The following is a 17,168-nucleotide window of genomic DNA, read 5'->3' as shown; positions in this document are numbered from 1 at the left end:
GACGTATAAAATGAGCTTGATACCTTTATCGCCCCTGCTCCGAAACCCGCTAATTAAATTCAAAGTTTAATACGTATTGCTGTGACTATATAAATTTTGGATTCCCCCCAAAATATAACTGATGCTGTCTTGTTATTTGATTTCCAAGACACTTCTCAAATAATATCGTTCCTAAATTTGGGAAGGAAGAAACTAAAATCTTTCGATTTTATGTGTGTTGTGTTCTTGCTTCTATCTTCCAAGGAGTTATGTTTTCTATAAATGATGCCACATGCTTTTATACTCGAATTCAAAAGGATGACTGCTACGACGTATGATGTTTTTTGTTATCGTTTTTACTTTCTTGGGAAAATTTGCCCACACAGTGGGTTGACTACTGCGATTTTGAAGAGGTGCTCTTTCTCAAATTTCAATTCCATATCAACGCTATACATCATTGCGGCTTGGATGAGAGAAAGGAATTGTCTTTTCTATATGGGATGCCAACTCGTTTTTCCCTTTAAGATCTATTTATCTGAAAAGATATTCATTCCTATATTGTTTGATTTATTTGCGAACTTTATCTGAGATCCCTGTAAAAAATACAATTTTACTAATTTACCATTCGTCATTAGTTTGTTAGTTTGCTCTTCTTTCCCGAAGCTCTATGCAGCAAATTTCAGCCTTTTGAGCAAGTTATCATGCCGCACCACATTTATCACCAAAGAATGGTTTCCGCAAAATAACCCCCCGATCTTTTGTTTCTAAATCATTTTTAAACTATTGATGTGTCTCAACCCGTTGCCAGCCGAACTATGTTTTTGTCAGAGCAGCTAGGCTTGATAGACCCATTGAAGTATGTTCGGGGCCCATTTTCTGGGTTTCGGTCTCTATCTTCACTCCGTTGTCTCTCAGCATTCAAATTGCAACCCTGCGACATGAGAACGGCACTGGCTAGAGAGCGGCACTTCTCTGTTTAACTCCATGACATCCGCGACCGCCGTGTTGTGAGATGAACATTATCTAACCCACTTTCACCTACCCCTGCCAACACAATGTCACCATGGTGCGGGGGATGTGCAAACAAATGTCAAAAGTGATAGGCAACTTCTTCATCCCGCTACTGCAAAGGCGGCTCAAATAGATTGCCTGGCTTCAAATGTGGATGGCGCATATCTGACCCTCTGGACCAATCCACGCAATAATTCGCTCGAAAATTCATACCGCAGAAGGTGCTCTCTTTCTCCCTACCTCTTCCTGTTGCACCCCCCCCTTTCCTCCTACTCGTCCCCAGTAAACAACTGAGATAACATTTATCTATAACTGATAAATTATTCAATTTCTTTTGCTCTTAAAGCTTGCAGTTATTATTATCAACTGCCTCTTAGTAATTCTTTATCCTCAGTATTTTAAGAGTACTGTTAATACTTTGTCGCCTTAATTTAACATTCATGACCATGTCTCCCCTTCTCTTCATCTCCTATCAGGAGTTTTTGTATCTTCGAGAGCCCAAAGAAGTCGTTCTGCCGGGTTGCGTAGACAGTGCCCTCCATCGCCCAACCAGCCGTTCCTGCTTTGAGACCTAATTGAGCCCCTTCTCTCTGGCATGAGTCAAAGTCTATAATTACGGGGTTGTCCCTCTCATCCATCATGATATTTGATGGATTAAGATCATTATGTATGAGCCCCAAAGTATGCATATGTTTAATGCCGCTCTCAATTCCTTGTAGGCAAAGGACCCTGTCAAAGGGAGTTGCCTTCCGTAGCCTCTGTGACAAGGTCATCGAATATTTGACAAAACAGAGCCCCATTATCCTACCACTCTTGGTAACACAACCAAGATACTGAGCAATGTTGGGGTGTGGGTTTCTTCGAAGCACTTCGCACACTTCCACCTCGGCCAATAGCTGACGGCCCGGCTCCAGGGAAGCAGGAGTGTCGCCGTAATGTAGAAGACTCGGCTCCTTAATGTAGGAATTCGGAGGTAAGGGATCAGGAGAGGGTGTATAACGAGAATCCATCGGTGGCCAGACATTTTGTGTGAGGATTTTGTTGATTTTTAGCTGACTGATGTCAGCAGGCGAAGAGACACGCCAGTTGGCTCTGGCATAGAAATACTCGTCATCTTCCCGCAAGATCAGCTTCGTATGGTCGAAGATAAGATCGCCGTCTTGTTCCACGAATGCTTCGCTTTGCTCGCATATCTCCATAGTACACATCTCTAACTCCGTCCGAATTAATTAGAGAGTAACATGATATAGATATGGCTGTCTTGCAAGATGCTGAATAGTGGTATTGCTTTAATTGTTCTGGGTGTTGGCTGACCGAAGGAGGGATACGATGGTCTTGCAGCAGTGACAGCAACTCAGAGATATATATCGTTGCTGGAACCTTATGGAAAGGATTTTGGGAGCTCCGAAAACTGAAAGGATGAGGGATAAGATACCTATAGGTATGGTTCGGGGGTCACGTGTCATAGAGGTAGCTTAAGCGGCCACTGGGGCTCAATCACCACCAGCGCCATGATGGTGGTAGAGGGCACAAATTACCCAATCCGATCCCTCCAACAACTAGCCAACGCTTCCAAAATAGGCAAATGAGCCATTCCGGTTACCTTTCTCACATACTTCGATGGGATCCTCTTTTCAGAGACTTCCATACACCTCACCTCAATGACTCCTATCTGGGTTTATTTCAAAAGCTGATTTCCAGCACTTTTCCTCCCCCGCAACTTACCTTTTAGACATAGTGTTGAACATAGAGCGTGTTACTATAAGCATCTTAGGTTAAATGATCCCATCTTCAGAATTGGCCTTTGGTGTAGTGGGTATGCCCTTGGATGGTGTTCAACACATAGCCAGGCGCAAATGGTGTGTCGTAGTTGTTGAGACCGGAAGCTCCCCAGTACATCAAGATCTTACCAGAGGACCTTCCCGGAGTAGATTATTCCTCAGATTTCCATCTCTTCATCGCTAATCGACAGCAACTGACTGTAAGCTGGCCAATATCATTGGTCACGTGGTTTGACGAGCCCTAGGTACCTTCCGTGGATGGTTTTCACATGAAGATGCAAAGGCAACAAGGTATTTCCACATTTATCTGAGTCCTGCGGACTATATCAAAAATTCCTGATTTATTTTGCATACGTAAGAATACATATGCGTATGGAGGACGACATGTAACGTCCAACAATTGGTTGCACAGCACCAAATCAACGTATATGATGCTTAGGAATAATATTTCCAGAATCATGAGCCTTTGAGGATGACTACACCATGGAGTCCGTCTTTTGAATTGACTGTTTGCTCATTTGCAAGAATGTCACTACTAAATAGCATTATTGCTACGCAACACCATCTGCTCGATATTGAGAAAGGGGTCTTATTTTTAACTTTGACTAGCTTTTTTTCTATTTCATCCTTGGAAGGTCCATGAGCCCGAAAATCCATGGATCGTTCAGCTCCACAGCAGCTACATAGTGTGAGCTGTACAACTAACAGATGTGCTGCTGTCCACTGGAAGGTGTGATAGATCAATGGGATTTCAAGCTATCCGGAATCAAAAGGACAACTCAACCAATTTCTGGTTCAGCTTTATAGATTTGGGCCTCGGATAGCTGAGGTGAACATATGCATGTGCTTGTGCTAGAGCAAGTGGTCGAATCTTCTGGGATGTCGCGTGGAAGCAAGGGTGGATATATTTCGTCCGCTTATGATAGTTAACTCAAACGATAAAATCCCCATCAAAAAGAAAGGGATCTATTCCGTATGTTTGGCGAAAGATGCTCACCCACCAGAGACACCAACATGACAAGCTGGGCTGCACTCTCTGATGAAAAGGAATAATATTTTTGAGAAACAACATAACTCCGACGAGGGGTTTGTTTACCAATTGACACTTTAAATAGTAAAGGTACCAGGCTTGTCTTGATAACTGCTTCCTTGATCGGCTTTTTGCTGAGTACGTGCTGTTGTTGATATTCGGAGTTATTGATTCGAAGATTCGTATTCTCACTAGTTTGAACGAATGGATAACTCTGCAGATTTTAGATGCAGGTATGCGCCGTTCGACCTAGGCAGAAATGAAAGCGGATGGATACTTAATACAACGATGCAGATAACCGCATCTGTTTATTCAACAGAGAATGGTCAAGAGAAAAGGTCATCAATTTCATATCTGGATTGATGTGGAACTCTTGCAAGTGGTTCGTGAAAATATTTCGGTGTCAGGGACAGCGGTAATTCAAACAAACTGGCATGCAACTCAGTTTGAGATTAAATGTTGTCTTTCAAGAGTGAGGAATTGGATGCCGTGCGAAGCCATTTTGTGGTTTGGAAAACAGCCCAGACTCCGAGCCCTCGTCGCAATGTTCTTGACCGCATCCCATCGAATTCTAGCCTCCAGTAGGATGCAGAATGATTCCGTCCTGTTCCGGACACTAAAGAGGAACTACTGGTATGCTGCAGTAGTGTGTGCTTTTGTACTCCCAAATTGGCTTTCAAAAGATAGCACCGATTGTGGTGGATGAAGAGGCCGTTTTTGCAAAGGTATGGGGGAAAATCGAGAAAGCCCATTTCCATATACTCTGAAACGTGTTTCCTCTCTCTTCAATGCTCCGCGCTCTCAATTGAACTGAGCGAATATATCTGTCTCTGTGAGGCTTGTTTTGAGGCCCAAGGACAACCCGAGTGGTAGTGCTCCCTAGCTTCGTAGCTTGGGAAGATCTAAGTGGCCCTGCCGAGTGTTGGACAAGGAATCAGCGGGAAGCCAGGGATTATTGTCAAGTCATTCCGAACTTTGGTCCAAGAATGCGCCAAGGGAGCTTGGCAGCCCTCGTTCGCCAAATCTAAATCCGTCTCCAGAAGTCTGTCTATTAAATTTGCATGCGTCCATCTCTGCCCAATCCATGTAACCTTATGGATGCATGCTGGAGGAGGAGAGCAGGCAGCTGCATCTTGCTGTGTCGAATCAAAAACACAATAACGGGGATGACATGGCTTTTCCATAAGTACTTTTTAACCCTTTGCCCCAAGCTTATTTCCACCCCGTGCCTGCTGTCCATTTTTCACGTCCTGGAGGAAAACCGAAATCAAGATGTCCCAGCTCCTTGGCTCTGATTGTGTCTATCAAGATCGCATAGGCTTGGGATTCCCCTGTTATCATTCATTGCCCTTCGCCTTTTTCCTTTGGCAAAGGATGGACTTGGAAATTGTTCACATCCCAGAAACAGATGTCTGCTTCATGATAAAGAACTTGTGCGATACGCTTCATGATTCCAGAACAGGCTTTTTCAGAACAGTCACACTTCGCAGGAAGTCAGACGGGCGGATGGACTGCGTAAGTCGCATCGTGTTAGAATGGAATTAGGACGTAGCACCACACGCCACAATGTGTTAAAATCCAGGTACAAACGAGGATTTCCTTGGGGAAAGAAAACGTCTGGGCAATTTGGTGGCACCTTTATTTTTCTTTCTCTTTTAAAAATGGTCGTTAAGAGATATTAGCGGGAGTCTGAGAATTGGATATCAAGGTCTTTTGTTGTATTTCTCATTCATATTGTCCAGAGTTATGACATGACTTGCAGCTCCATCTTCGAACTCAATATTGTCCTTGAATGATATTCCATATAAATTCATGTCTGTGACCTTCTACACCCACTATTATACATAGGAATGTACAGAGAGTTTGTGGATGAACACGCGGGTTGGTAACACACTTCTGGAAGTATTTTGAACCACTGAGCCCAATTAATTCACCGCAGTGTTCTCCACCCATGGCCAGCAGCCAGTGGGTACCCCATACAAGTTCCAATTTTTTACGCATCAGGGAGATGGAAATACAATTGAAGCCCTAAACCAAATACTTGTTAGTATGTGAATAGGAAAGTAGGAGTCTGGATGTATATTCCTATTCTTTCATTGTTGCTGCTTTTCACCTCGTGGCAAAAAGCAATAGACCACCTGCTCTGTATACGATCAGCGCTAAACGTTATGCAAGTCATGCCCTGAACCCCGAAAAGAGAGAATCCACACATTTTCCAACTCAAATAAGCAATCAGTGTATGATTTTTTGAAGGGGATAGAAAGAAGAGACTGCCTGCCTCTTGGGTCAGTATTTCACCTCGAGAAATAGCATTCTTGTCCGGTCATATAAAATAAACGAGATTTCAGATTCAAGATCGTCGAAATAACTTCTCTGACGTGCCGATAATGAGTGCGAGAAAATCGGCCAATCAAAACTCTTCCATGTTTCCTTGTCCATCAGATAAGACATTTTTTCACTTTCCCTCTTGACAGGGGGATCAGCAGGAAACGTCTCGATGTTTTGGTTGGGCGACTGCGAAAAATAAAAAGCCGAAACTTGGTGCGAGACGTGGGCGCCATGTCTGGCACTGATCTTCATGATTGGCAATCGTACTTCTCAGAAGAAACTCTCCGATTGGGCATAGGGTTTTCAACTTATTTAGCTTTCATCGTGTAAATTGAGGAATAGGGGGATTTCGAGAGGCCTAGCATACCCTTCACGACAATTTTAATCAGCCTTTAAGAATGGCCTAAGTGTGCTTCACGACAGACCGATTCTGGAATGTTTGACGGAAGCGGGGAGACTGACCAGTCAATAACCTCTCGCGTGTTCGTAGCCAACGCCTCCTTCGAGTTTCAAATTCTCTCCGGCGACTTGGCGCACTCGGCACTTTTTGGTTGGCGCTGCATTGCATGTTTCGCGTGCTTCAACGGGCACCATATCATTCGCCCGCCTGTGGTGATTTCATCCTGTTGGGGAGTTTCTGACAACTTTTACAACCATCGCCTTCCTTCTCGAGTTTAGCGCACCAACAAGAGGGAAAGAAAAGAGACAGAACCAATCTTTGTTGCCTTCATTTTTGTTCAAAAACAAAAAAACCGGAAGGCTTTGCAGATTCTTCCTTGAATTTTGAGACTGAGTGATTGAGTCAGAGACATGACCTTCCTGTTTCAGTTAGAGCCCAGACGGACAACAACTTTTCGTTCGTATCAAATCACTTGAGGCCCGAAATATCTTGAAATTCATGCACATTCCCGTCCCATAGTAATCCCCGATACCAGATTTGTGCCCCAAAGGTGGTGGCATTCAAGCTGTTTTCATAAGGCAATGCTTTCGTTAGCGCATCGTCAATAAATCAGTGTTGCAAAATGCCTCAACTCCTGACTGCCGGCCAAGACAACGGCCGAAGGCACCACGGATGCTAGAAATGGCCCCGCTCGAGGATCTCTTCTCTTTGATTGATTGTCGGCTCGGTTCAGCGGCAATTTCTTTATCCGACGCCTTCGTTAAGCTGGACTGGGCCTCATTTTGTCGGACTGTTGGAGAGAAAGCAAGCCTGAAGCCCATCCATACTACATAGACCTTCGCGGAGCTTGTCACCTTTCTCCGTATGCGTTCCCGCGTTCTAAATCTGCATCAGAAAATAAATCAAAAAAGAAAAGAGAAAGAGGGTCCGGCGAGGTTTGGAAATTACTATGGCTATTGATCAGCACTAGGGTGAAATCAGCCATATCTGTTCCAGCTTAGCGCTTAACAGAGGAGGATTTTTAGCGTTGTTTGAGGGCCTCGTTCTAACCCTGGCTATTATTTAACCATGAATTGGCGAGGATTCCATCTGTCAAGCCAATCAATGCAAGTCTCAAGAGCCGTGAAGTGAAAAGGGAAGACTAGAGGTTGATGTGAAATCATCAGAGCGAGTCCGACGCGCTCGTCCATGTTTCATTACGATGCAACGCTGGCAGCATTTGCCGGTCTGTCAATCATTATCATTTTTTGAGAGTCAGAGGGGCAAGCTCTCAGCTGTTGCGATATTACTGGTCGGAGAGATTGATCAACTCGCTTCTCTCATCCCGTCTAAGTCACATTGACAAACCGGGTTGTCGCTCGCTCAGAAAAATTTTTCAGGGGGCGTGGCATTAGATTTCAGACCAACCCTAATAATTTTTCAATGCTCATGATATGCTCATGATTATGTTCTGACAAACTAATTTTTGAGAAAATAATCCCGGATTTCGCGGGTGCTTGGATTTGTCTCAAACAAGGAGACAGCTTTTTGCAAGAAAGACGAAACTCATCGTTTCAGGAATTTAGATGGACTGGTACTTATGACATCGTAACCTTTTGCGCCGCTCTAGCCGTGCCGAATGAAGCTCCAGGTTTCGCCGTTTCGGAGCGCCAAAAATGGCGTTTCCATGTTGCGGATCACAGGGGGGTGTGTGGGAAGAAGCGAAGGGGAGGGCCACGTACTAGATTCCTAGGGTCGATCCGGGAGCTCAACCCCCTTGGCTTTTACTGATAACTGGAGCTTCTAAGTTCTGTCCACTATTTTTCCGGGGATGGAACCCTTAATGCCCAGGGGGCCCTCCCCAATGTCTACACCCTGGCCGTACTTAGTGACCCCGAACAAAAAGCCATTGAAGTGGGGAACGTAATCCCTGTTGACACACCAAAAGGAATCTTCAGGTCATAATATGGCACAGGGCAATTGCAAGCAGAATTTGTGCCGGCTTTTTCGTGCCTTGTACTATAGGTTCTTTCCCGTTAGGAAATTATCAGTACAATAACTTTCTGCGTAGTGACATATTCCCCCAGTATTCCCCGTCCATTTCGTGATGTCGAGCGTTGTGGAACTTGCGGGTAATATCTCCGTTCATTCCCACACTAGTAAATTAAGTTGTATTTATAGTTCAACATCGTGGAAATCTAATAGGGCTTGCAGGTCCGCAAGGATGCCTAAAGTTTAGTTATGATGTTCGTAAAACCACCTACCTCTTAACCTCCCGATTGCGCAAGGGAAATGACCGTTTGCAAAAAGAAAACCACATAACTTCCTGATATGACGAAGTTTCGAAAGGACCCTCCGAATTGCCATTCATATCTTCGCTAATACCCACCTTCAAAATGGATATCTTCATTGTCTCCTTCGATGACTAACCTTCGGTTAGAATGTCCTCAAGATATGGGCTTTGAGGACTAAGGTCACCACCCTCTTTTCGTCCGATATAACGCGCTGAAAAGCTATCCGTATCGTCGGGGTCATGAAAATGGTTGTTGGCCGTATAAAACTCCAGACATCATCTGGTTCTTTATTCGCAACTAACGTCAATTCCTTCCAACAGAGCTTATATTTTGCGCTTGTTCCTCGTGACGTCGTTTCAGCCTTTCAGGCGACGGGGTAATAATAAATGCCAATCCGAACATCCCGATCCACTTCTGGCATGGTGGCTTGTGGCGTACATCGACGAAGCCAGCATAGCAAGCCAACGGCACTGAAAATTCGTGGTTCTTGCGCCTTTACCCATTTAGTATGTCGCTGGCCAAGAGCACGAAATGGAATGGCATATGGGCCGATGTGATGCGTGTTGTTGAACCTTATCCTATCCTGGCGTCCTGCGCACACAGGGTTTTTTGCTTTTATTTCGGTCTTTTATTTTTTGAGCTTGGACATGTGAACGAAGTGTGTAGAACAACAACGCCCTTGTGTCCCCTGAAAATTAGATTCCCTGATGAGTCTAAATTGGATGTTGCAGGGAACATCGATTGAGCAGACAGGGTATGCACGGTTCTTGTGCAAAAGAAGCGCGAGAGACGCGATGGCTCCTGGCCAGGGATAACGGTTTAGGACTTTTTTTTCCCCCAGTACATTGACAATGAGAGGCTTGTATCTTTTGCATTTGCATTTGTCTTTTCTTTTCCGTTCTTTTGCTTTCAATTCCAAGTCCCCGTTGCAATTGGCGCTATCGTTGGCTTCCCTCAGACACGAACTGTGCTTAGCCTCTCATCATCAGCGGGTGGGTAGAAGAGCTCCAAAACAAGAATATTCACGAGAGTGCTTCGAGCGCAACTTAGTTTTGCAGCCACAGAATGAAGAAGATGCGCTTAATTATTCCCTGGGTGGCGGAGCAAAATCGTGATACGAATTAGATATTCTTATTCATGGGCGAGCGCGCTGCATCACGAAAACGAGTTTCAAAACTTCGCTTTTTATGTTTGGAGGCTAAGTTTCTCCTCCGTTTGTCTTGGTTGAGCTAATGGTTTCACGTTTGTTTTCTTTAATTCGGGATTGGCGGATGGCAAGACAAGGTGGCTTGGGCTGTCAGCCACAGGCGTCAAGAATTGGAGAATGTGATATAGAATCGATGGTTTCCAAGTCTGCGAAAAACCTTTCAAAACGGGAGAAAATGGCCGATTCTTGGGACCTGTTTGTGTTCTGGGACAGGAACCCCTCCTTAGATGGAGTCAGATCAAGTTTCAATCCCGAACTTCGTTTTCTTTGTTTCTGTTCATCGATTGACTTTAGGATCTCCAGAGTTTGAGGCAAACTTTGTCTTCAAAAAACGGACGAAAACTGTTAAAAATTCAATCTGGTGGGCATCTGTTCCCGAGAGGCAAAAATGACTTTGCTTTGCTACTTTCCGAATCACAAGAAATGATCACTTACCTGATTCCCCGAAATAAATTCCCGCGCACCCCCTGTCCAGTGGTACATGCTTAAAATATGCTTAAAAGAAATGCCTGCAATGGCGAGCAGGGTGGTGACTGGAGGGCGCCAACCGGACCCTATAATTGAGGCTATGAATGAGGGATCCCTCATTTTCGCTTACGGGCATGCCCTACAACGGTTCAACTCTCCACAAAGGTGGGCCATTACGTCCAAGATCTGCAATCAGACGGATTTTCGATGGATCCATTTGCTCATCCTTCCCCTCTTTTGGTTTGTTTGATTGTATTTTCCGCCCCGAGTAAGCTTGCTTGAATGTGTGATATATTTTTCTTGTGCCGCTTACGGCCGATGATTCTTATCATTATTATCATCACGGACAAATTGAAAATTGGATAACCGGCTCTTGACACGGTTTATGGGAATTTTCTCTCCTTTCTTCTCGTCATTTCCAGTTTGTCCCGCGGACTGAGAAAATGTCTGTTGTGTGATTTCGGAGATAAGCATTCCCGCGGTCACATCCCCACTATCCTGATGTATATTCTCTGGTCGCGAAATCTTACCGCGTCCTCGATTTTTATGATTGATCTTCACCTTTCATTTTACTCTGTTCGGGAGACACGTTGTGGCCGTGGTTTTCGGGCGTGTCGCTCTATTCCATCATTGCCAAGACTTGAACGGGCTGAACAGAAGCGTTTCGGATTAATTTTGGGTAGCGCCACGCACTGCTACCTGAGGACTACGTGAGGAGTCGTCAGACTGTGCAGTGTAACTTGTAAGCAGTAGCACCGTGGGGGCACATCTGAGGCTTGGAAGTGCCCGGATTAGGCATAGATAAGTGGGTTGTGATGTGGGGGTCTTTGTCTTGTCCAATTTCTTTTTTCCTGCTTACTCCCAAGGGCGATGACAAGTTATCAGCTATTTTTGGGAACGGAGGTTGGTACCCTGCTTCGTTGGCCAAGTCGAAGGGCATAGTTCAGGCAACGCGATGGGTCAGTTTATTCAGGAAGTCCCAAACATGTTCTTGACAGCTCCAGTTTCAGCAGCTTCTGCGAATCAAAGCAAATCAAAGCTAGCCGTGGTTTGACGAAAAGAAAAGAAATAAATAAGAACCGTTTCATCTTCGTTCAAGTCACAATCACGCCATTATACTATTTCTCCGATAACCGAGGGCTGAGCTTTCTGGCGTGATCAACTCAAAGAGGGACTGATATCTGGCCCCTAATTGGTCACCACTTGTGGATGCTCTGGTTCGATGACAGAAGCTAGGAAGACTAAGGAAGTACTTCCGCGCCTAGAGTGAGACGGTTTGCATGATCGGCCAAGGTTGTCAAACTACTTTAGCAGGTAGCAAGTCTTGGAGGAAATGCTTGATGAAAGCGAAAGTCAAAGAATCGAGACCCGTCTTCTTGTGTTGTGGAGATGACGACAAGAATAATCATGATGATACTGTGGTTGAAAAGGCGGCATAAAAGCGGGAAGTATCATCGACGCAACTTGCATAGCTCAAGTTTAAACCAATCGTTAACCACCACAAAGTGGTAGGTTAGCGAGCTTCTGGTCCCTCCAACTGTTAGATTCTGGGATATGATGACGTTGGATTGACACCATCATCAGCAGTCAGCGACGGTCAATTTGAATGATCATCTTTTTGGGCTTTCTCGGCTTTTGTTGTGGTTTTTGGGCTTCGGATTGTTGATCGATCATACCTAAGTAACAACATCGCCTTCTGTTCGGTTGGAAAACGCATGTTCCGCCGTTGGTACCCACGGCCATCTGTCATAATTGAAGCCAAGACGCAATGCTCCGTACAAGTACGGAATCGACAGGAGATCTAGATATCATCACTCGAAAAATAGTATCGACAGGAGATCTTGTTTCATTCGTGGAAATAACAAATGAAAGCGATGGACAATCATTTCATCTTCACTTCAAGGTTCTTGCAGAGTTCAGTTGGATTAATATTATTGTGGCGTCGGCGCAATTCCGCGGTGTTGTGGATATTGACGGGTATGTGCCGGGGGAGCAGAGATTATTCCCTGTATCTAGCCGCACCGACAGTAAACTTTCCTGGTTGCTTGCAGGCTTCCATCCATCCCGTCACGCAGGGGGTCAAATGGTTGGATGAAGGGTAAGGGGATGATGCGAGTGCTGAACGGCTTTCTTTGCTTTTCTTTTCCTTGGCGTTTATTTTCCCTTTTGCTGGTGCAGGAGAGATCAACTGCTTCAACTTCAACAATCCGCAGTATTGAGTAGGGAACGACAGCGCACGGATGGTGATAAATTACGTGAAAGCGCAACAGTAGCAGCTCCACTCATACGTCTTGAATCTCTCTATCCCATCCTTATTGTTGAGTGTTGTTCGTCTTGCCCATACGAAGTGGTTCGATTAAAGTTCAAGCATCCAACCAGGGATACGAACAACCAAACGCTCCTTGTTCCGTGCCCTTGTCAAGAAAGGGTTCACGATCTTTCGCGAACACCGGTCGGATAATCGGTGGCCCGAGACTCAAGGCGATTAGTTGTACGATCTGTCCTTGCACATCCTAGGGATACAGTGTCGTGTGACAAAATGGATATATCGAGCTCAAAGGCGTGAAGAACTATTCCCCGTTGTTTTAAATATGGCCCTCTTTATTTCTTTCATGGCATGGGCAAAAGTCACATTATCCCCTCTCGTAACCTAGAGGAACTTCAGTCGTATCCATCGTACGATATCACCGAAAGTGAGCAACAGCTTTCGAGCGATTCAGATCTAGATTGTTTGACCTTTAGCGCACAATTTAACAATAGGAGGAGTCCTTTCGAGAAATGCGACTGTGTTGCTCCATTCTTCTCCACTCTCACCATGTAACTAATTTAACCAGCTTCGCCAAGTTCTGGTTGGAGTCCACATTCCCTCGACGAGCACTGGCATCAGTTTTTTATAGTAACAATGCCAACGAGTTCCAATAAGAGATAAAAGCAACAATCGCGCCACCGGGCCTAGAAAAGCGACTTTCGCGTGATGAGAACTTGGAATATGAAAATGAGCCCCTTGCGATCTGATATTTATTTTTATGTTTATATTTATTTATTTATTTATTTATTTATTTATTTATTTATTTTTTGAGGGGGAGGAGGGTTAGGATGGTAAGACGAGGCGCGTATGTTTGTGTTTCTCCAAGAGACGACGCCGAGGCTTTTCTGACTGAGTCGGAGTTGAACTTCGCATCACATCGACTTCCCCAATGGCGTGGTGTTGAAGGTAAGAAACACGCAGAATGTGAGCATCAGACGAAGAAACAGGGGAGCAGTAGCGCCGTTTACTTTTCTGTTCCTGAATGGGGATGTAATCCGTCGAACCTGTTGTTAAATTAATGTTTTTGATTTTTTTTTTTTTTTGGGGGGGGGGGGGGTTCGTTTTTATTTTTGGATGTCGAGATGCCCCGCGACTCCCCTGCCGTTTTCAGGTTCTCGAGTTCGTGGTTGGTTCGAACGGAAGCAGTGGATATACCATGGCGGGCTTGGACGAGGAACTGCGAAGTCTGCAATCAGTCCTCTATAGATATATATGTATACATTTCTATACATACATATATATATCATTAAACGCGTCGAGTGCATAGTATATAGGGCGCGACTGCACACACGTTAAAAAAACAATCGTCATCATCATCGCCATCATCATCGTCACCATCATCATCAGCGGAATCCGCAGTCGAGGTCTTTGCTGAGGCGAAATGCCAGGCATCAACTGCCTGTGGGCTGGTTGCATTCTTACGTTGAGAGCAGTGAGAGAGGGTTGCGAATGGCTGAACGGGGCTGCGGAGTCGGTCGTAGTTCATCACTAAGGCTGATCCTCGCCTATAGCAGCAGTGCTACCTCGCAGCTAAAGGCTTCCACCAACTTCTCACATCTGCGTCTTTTTCTTGCTTTTTTTGACTTTTTCTTTTTCTTTTTTTTTTGTCCTTCCAAACCTATTTTTGATTTTCTTTTCTTTTTCCGATGGTCTTGCTTCCTAACCCAAGCTAACTAAACAAGCCTCCCGGCGGTGGTATTATTATTAATGCCGCCTGGATCTACTGCTAATTAGCAACCGCTTCTGATGCAACGCTCTTCTCGCCTTTTAATATTATTATTATTCTCGCGCTCTCTCTTAATGAGCCCGGCGATGATTTCTTCCAAGTTTCTTTCCAGACATCATAATCCTCCCCCCCCTGGAGTTCATTAGTCTCCGCTTTCTCAGCTTCCCCTCCCTAAGCAGAGTCAAGCAGCAAGACTAAATAATAATAAGAATCGCTTCCCTGACCCCTCCACTTTTCTTCTTTCTTCTTTCTTCTGCTCTGGCCGGTTTCTTGTACTGTACCTTCGCTCGTTCTACTGCGCCGTCTAGTTTTTCTTTTCTTTTGCCCCAGCGAGAGCCCCCAACATTCCCCCCTCGTCTCCTGTTAACAGGCGCTAACTCGCACACGCACCCCTTCCTTCCCAGTCCCAAACTATCTTTATGCCTGTCAGACTGGTCGTCTCCTTCATCCCCCTCCAATGGTCGTCTGTTCCATTGTTCTTCTGCCTTCCCTGCCCATACACACGCGCTCTGTAGTGTTCCAGCCTCTTGGCCGTTGACCCCCTTAAAGAAGCTTTAACTGATCCCCCAAGCCCTGATCCTCGTCCATCCCGCCGCCTAATAACCCCTCCCACAGCAGCCATTTCCTAGACTCCAACGCTTGAGTTTCTTCAAATCACAATCAACAAAGCCACCCATTTCTTTCCCCCCACCCTCCCCCCCCCTCCCAAAAAAAAAAAGAAAAGGAAAGGGAAAAAAAGCGCCTTGATCCTGTCAGGCTCTTCTTCATCTATCCTCCGTTGGAACTACCCATCTCTCATATCCTCCTGTAGAGCCTTGCCGGTGAGGGGTCTCCCCTCCCCCAATATCAACCCCTTAGCGCACCAGGACCGGTTGCACGAAACTACTGCATTTCCTTTCCCCTGCTGCTACTTTTGTTCCCACGCCGCCTCGACATAAAGGCCCAAGCCGCCCTCCCCAGCAAGCCATGGCAGCCATGGTTCAACCAGCCAACTTGGGTCCGCCTCCATCCAAGTACCATAAGGAAGATCCGCAGCTACCAGCGCCGTCGCAGATTGATGATTCGGTGAGTCTGAAACATTTCTGTTTCTTCTGAATACTTCTTTTGCATTTCCCTGTTTCGCGCAATACTTCAAGAAAAAAGCAAAAAGCAAATATCTTCCTCAAGATAGAAGAAAAAGCAAAAGACGAACCAGAAAAAGCTCAAAATACGAGAGGGGCGGAAGGCAGAAGACTAAAGGAAGAAAAGAATTGGGTGAAACTCTCTGAGCAACAGCACACTTGCAGCTTGTATTGTGACACCCGGTATTGTTATTTTCGTTCCTTTTTCTTCTGCTTTCCCTCTTCTGTTTTCTCTGGTGCTTCTTTCCATCTTCCTTGCGTCCTATCTTGCTGCACCTCGTTGCTTTTGTTGTTATTCATGCGTCCCTGTGATTCCTGAGTTGCGTCTTGGTGTCGTCTGGGGTCGATCCTCTTTGTTCTACTTCGCTGCTCCTTGCTTTCTATTTGCACTTTTTATCTCGTACCTTCTTTGATCATCGCCCATCACCACCTGCTCTCATTCCTTAAGGGAAACCCAAAAAAAGGAATTCTCTCGCCGTTGCAGCCGTTGCAGACATGCTCTTGAGGTTTGGTGGGTCGCCCTCTACTTCTCCTACTTCCCCGTGCCTTTGCACTCGTCGCGTCAACAGGGGCCACGTTTCATCCTTGTTATATTCGCGATTCAACGCCTTGAGGCTGGCACGTGAGGAGAGCGCATTGTGTGTTGGACGCTCGAATCCTGCGCAATCTCTTCAGTTGCTTGTCCTTGTGGCCACGTTGTCTCGCGATTGTTTTCGATGGTTCTTCACGTCAGTCCCGCTGAAAGCTGGCTGAACGTACTGGACTCTGCAGCGCAGACACCTTGCTGCTGATCGAGGCGAATCCTCTTTGCATGGGTTGCCCAGTGGTACCTTCTTTGGTGATGGGGAGGGATATGCAGCTAGGCGGACCATCCCTTCCGGGGTGCTTACGTCTCTCACCCGCTTTCTTTTCTTTTTGCCCTCTCACTTTTCTTTTCGCAAAGGCCTAGTCCACACGTGCAGGGCAGGCCCTCGTTCTTAACAGAATAATGCCTGTCCTTAGCTCCCTTAGTTGGCGGCAATAATGGGCGGTGAACGGGTGCAGGAGAAAAAAACGAGGGCTCCTTGTTCCACCCACTCCGCCGCCTATTGCCACCTCCCTAACCCTCCATTGCGCACGCCCTCCAACCCCTACACGGTGGTTAGCCCAATTCACCTCATTACTTTTTTCCCCTTGAGAAAACAAAACATCCATGGTCTCCCACTACCATGAGTAGATGGTCGTTTCTATCGGCTTTTACTGTCCTCTGTACTCTGTGCCTGCGCGTGAAAGATGACCGCCCTTGTCAGAACGCACGCATCTTCTCCGCGGTTCCCCATATTATGCGGCCAACCCTTGCCTTGCCTATTCGATCTACCGAAATTGTGGCATCCCCCCCCCCCCGCCTCCTCCCCTCCTTCCCCTTTGCCCCTCCCCCGGCCTAGAGTCATCAGTGCCACCAAGCAGGGGTTGTAGACTGTTGATCTACCGAGTCGCCTGGCCTTTCAGACTTGGTCGTTGACCCTGATCGTTTGTTTCTTTTAAATCCCCTTGAAG

The 17,168-nt window shown here is 45.8% G+C and overlaps 6 protein-coding genes across 6 annotated transcripts in view; 1 reads left to right on the top strand and 5 right to left on the bottom strand.

Moving 5' to 3' along the window:
• Positions 1–1,421: 1,421 nt before the first annotated feature.
• On the bottom strand, positions 1,422–2,759 carry HCBG_08932 (serine/threonine-protein kinase; the record flags this gene model as incomplete). The annotated part of the gene is made up of 3 exons (XM_045435981.1): positions 1,422–2,204; positions 2,305–2,425; positions 2,716–2,759. 3 exons carry the CDS (start codon positions 2,757–2,759, stop codon positions 1,422–1,424), a joined length of 948 nt encoding a protein of 315 aa, XP_045283303.1.
• Positions 2,760–4,994: 2,235 nt separating this feature from the next.
• HCBG_08931 (uncharacterized protein) lies at positions 4,995–6,381 on the bottom strand (the record flags this gene model as incomplete). Its single annotated transcript, XM_045435980.1, has 4 exons — positions 4,995–5,051; positions 5,285–5,312; positions 5,696–5,829; positions 6,100–6,381. 4 exons carry the CDS (start codon positions 6,379–6,381, stop codon positions 4,995–4,997), a joined length of 501 nt encoding a protein of 166 aa, XP_045283302.1.
• Positions 6,382–6,997: 616 nt separating this feature from the next.
• On the bottom strand, positions 6,998–7,767 carry HCBG_08930 (uncharacterized protein; the record flags this gene model as incomplete). Its single annotated transcript, XM_045435979.1, has 3 exons — positions 6,998–7,094; positions 7,169–7,408; positions 7,730–7,767. 3 exons carry the CDS (start codon positions 7,765–7,767, stop codon positions 6,998–7,000), a joined length of 375 nt encoding a protein of 124 aa, XP_045283301.1.
• A 2,332-nt stretch (positions 7,768–10,099) lies between these two features.
• HCBG_08929 (uncharacterized protein) lies at positions 10,100–11,417 on the bottom strand (the record flags this gene model as incomplete). The annotated part of the gene is made up of 4 exons (XM_045435978.1): positions 10,100–10,331; positions 10,791–11,032; positions 11,171–11,308; positions 11,337–11,417. The coding sequence occupies 4 exons, from the start codon at positions 11,415–11,417 to the stop codon at positions 10,100–10,102; spliced, it is 693 nt and encodes a 230-aa protein (XP_045283300.1).
• Positions 11,418–13,568: 2,151 nt separating this feature from the next.
• Positions 13,569–15,133, bottom strand: HCBG_08928 (uncharacterized protein; the record flags this gene model as incomplete). The annotated part of the gene is made up of 5 exons (XM_045435977.1): positions 13,569–13,789; positions 13,941–13,962; positions 14,077–14,191; positions 14,460–14,499; positions 14,902–15,133. 5 exons carry the CDS (start codon positions 15,131–15,133, stop codon positions 13,569–13,571), a joined length of 630 nt encoding a protein of 209 aa, XP_045283299.1.
• A 1,522-nt stretch (positions 15,134–16,655) lies between these two features.
• Positions 16,656–17,168, top strand: part of HCBG_08927 (uncharacterized protein) — a gene marked incomplete at both ends in the record, with an annotated part of 3,836 nt that continues 3,323 nt past the window's right edge. Inside the window, 2 exons of the mRNA XM_045435976.1 lie at positions 16,656–16,772; positions 17,121–17,141. Coding sequence (XP_045283298.1) covers positions 16,656–16,772; positions 17,121–17,141 — 138 coding nt within the window. The remainder of the gene's footprint in view (positions 16,773–17,120; positions 17,142–17,168) is intronic.

Source organism: Histoplasma capsulatum (assembly GCF_000150115.1).
Source record: "Histoplasma capsulatum G186AR genomic scaffold supercont2.19, whole genome shotgun sequence".
Taxonomy (NCBI): domain Eukaryota; kingdom Fungi; phylum Ascomycota; class Eurotiomycetes; order Onygenales; family Ajellomycetaceae; genus Histoplasma; species Histoplasma capsulatum.
Note: the sequence above shows the minus strand (reverse complement) of the source record. Positions and strands in the feature narration are given on the sequence as shown.